The sequence below is a fragment of the Cenococcum geophilum genome (assembly GCF_001692895.1).
Source record: "Cenococcum geophilum 1.58 unplaced genomic scaffold K441scaffold_52, whole genome shotgun sequence".
NCBI classification, from domain to species: Eukaryota; Fungi; Ascomycota; class Dothideomycetes; order Gloniales; family Gloniaceae; genus Cenococcum; species Cenococcum geophilum.
Window position 1 is genome coordinate 606,074 of NW_027137610.1, and position 2,363 is coordinate 608,436.

The 2,363-nt window shown below is 35.3% G+C and overlaps 2 protein-coding genes across 2 annotated transcripts; both read right to left on the reverse strand.

Annotated features, from left to right (window-relative positions):
• K441DRAFT_582094 (uncharacterized protein) lies at positions 1-240 on the reverse strand (the record flags this gene model as incomplete). The annotated part of the gene is made up of 1 exon (XM_067644443.1): positions 1-240. A coding segment is annotated over one exon (240 nt), but the record flags the coding sequence as incomplete, so codon positions are not given.
• An 838-nt stretch (positions 241-1,078) lies between these two features.
• On the reverse strand, positions 1,079-1,234 carry K441DRAFT_582174 (uncharacterized protein; the record flags this gene model as incomplete). The annotated part of the gene is made up of 1 exon (XM_067644450.1): positions 1,079-1,234. A coding segment is annotated over one exon (156 nt), but the record flags the coding sequence as incomplete, so codon positions are not given.
• Between the last annotated feature and the right edge of the window lie 1,129 nt (positions 1,235-2,363).

Below are 2,363 nucleotides of genomic sequence, written 5' to 3' on the forward strand. Positions count from 1 at the left end.
CTACCTCTGGCGATGACTTAGCCAATACACCCTACCTTCTTTAATATTGCAGTAATCTACAACCGCATTAATAGTATTATTGCGTCTACGTATCTTATCTTCTAGTAACGTGCTAGGAAGCGTTATAATCACTTTAATAAGGCGTTTGTATTTGGCTAATTTATTATTATAAGATTCTAAGGTTGCTTTAATATCCTCACTAAATTTTTCCCTAGAAAGTTGCCGCTTAATATTAATTATAGCTTATTTATTGTCTTAATTCTTCTTAATATTTTCTAATAGCGCATTTATCTAACGTTGCCTTTTATTTGTGATTTCTCGGCTAAGTTTTTGGTATTCTATACTTCCTGCGGTTTTGCGCTTAAGGCTAAGCTTTAGCTTATTTCGAATTTCAATTAAGGTATAAATGCGCGGGTTCTTATTTACTAATAAGGATTGTTTTATTATTAGGTGCTATAGCCGCCACAGGTCAATTAATTGGCTTATTTAGTGTACCGCTTTTATTAACTTTTCTTAAGGCTCTAAGCCTTAAATAATTGCCTGTGTATTTACGCCAACACGCCGCGGAAGGTAGTGCTTTAGGAATATTTAAGCGTCGGCGTGCTGCATTATTAGGTTTTAGAGGGCGCTACTTACGTTACCTAGGTAGTATAGGCGTTAGAAAGGTTTTAGTAGAACTAGCTCTATATAATAGAACTTACTATTCTTGTTAAATGCCTTACCTACGCCGTAATAGAAACTATATAGGCGCGCAACCTGCTAAAATTCCGTAATTACGCTAAGGTCCTTAATCTAGGGCAAAAGAGTTAAGTATAGTAAAGGCTGGTCGAGTGAGACCTTATGGCCGTAGGGGGTTTTAATTAATTGCTAAAATATAGGGATATTATCTAAGTCTAAACGGAGTGGCAGTAGTAACTTATTACGCCTAGGCTTAATATATAGCTTGCTAAGCTGCTCTGCGGACGTTAGATTAGGGGGTATAAAAGCTTAATTAGTAAAGAGAAGGCCTAGGAGAAAGATATAAGGGCTAAAAATAAGTAAAGGGTCGAAGATAATCTTAGGAATTAAGAAAGTATTACTAGTTCTCTATAAGTATAAAGTAAGAGGAATAGGGTAGAAAGAGAACGTACGCTTCTTTTATGCCAAGATATTCCTTAGTAAATTCGAATATAAACTTAAGCACGATCTTATAAGGCCTGCCTTCTAGGTTATAAATAAGTATAACTATTATATATTAGTAGCATAGATTAAGAAGAGCTTTAGGTCGGCTTATAGTGTAAAAGCCTAGCTATAGTAAGAAATAGACTTATATCTAATATTATCCAACTATATATCTCTTCCTTATTATAACTAAGTTAGTCTTAAGAACTAGGGCGAGATCCTCCACGTCTATAATAGTCTTTTCTTACTTTTTATTACTTAGACTATATTTCTTCACTAGTTTCCGAAGTACCTAAGAAAGATATCTTAGCTTTGCCTTACCTTACTAGGTTAAAGGATTAACTAGAAATGTAATCACCTTATATATCTAGCGGGTTAGTTCGCTAGCAATTTTTCTATTAGTTGCTCTCTTATATATAAGGCGATAGTACTTCTAGTATAGGCTAAGTAAGCTAGAAACCTTCGTCCCGTACTATTTCCTACTACCTTTTCCTTATTTTTAGTTTAGGGACTAGTTAAAGAAGCTATAAAGAAGCTAAAGTAAGAGCACTTGGTACGTTTTCTTAGGGTTTTTCCCTATATAGGTGTAGTATTTAGGAATTATTAGCTCTCTGCCAAGTTAGGCCTAAGAGGAAGCCGCTAAATAGGTTATTACTTACTAATACTAGTGTTCTTTAATGCGGTCAGTAAGAGCTATAGTGGCATTGGCGTAGTCTTACGTCGTAAAATTAGATTCCTTAAACTCTTTTAACTGTTTAAGGTAATATTCTAGTAGATAGTCTTAATCCTTATAAAGCTATACTTAAGCGGGCGCTTCGGAAGCATCGTTAGATCTAGCAATGCTATTAACGTTATAGTTAATGCTACTGTCGGTGTCGCAGTTGGCGTTACTATTGGCATTACTGTTGGCATTACTATTAAAGACGGTCGGCTCTATCTCGTAGCTGTTACCGTCGCTATCCGTACCTATATACTTATTATTAGTAATACTAAATAATAAGCTACGATTTAATAATTAAGCGCGCTGTATTCTAGGGAGCTAAAAGAGAACTTAGGGTAGTAACGGCGAGAAGGACCTAGAGGGTAATAACGGCGGAAAGGATTTAAAGAGTAATATAGGGTTAAGGAGATGGGAGGGTAGAGAATAAGAGAAACTAGGCCTAGATTAAATAGATTAAAGGTAGGAGCTATAGAGTATATAT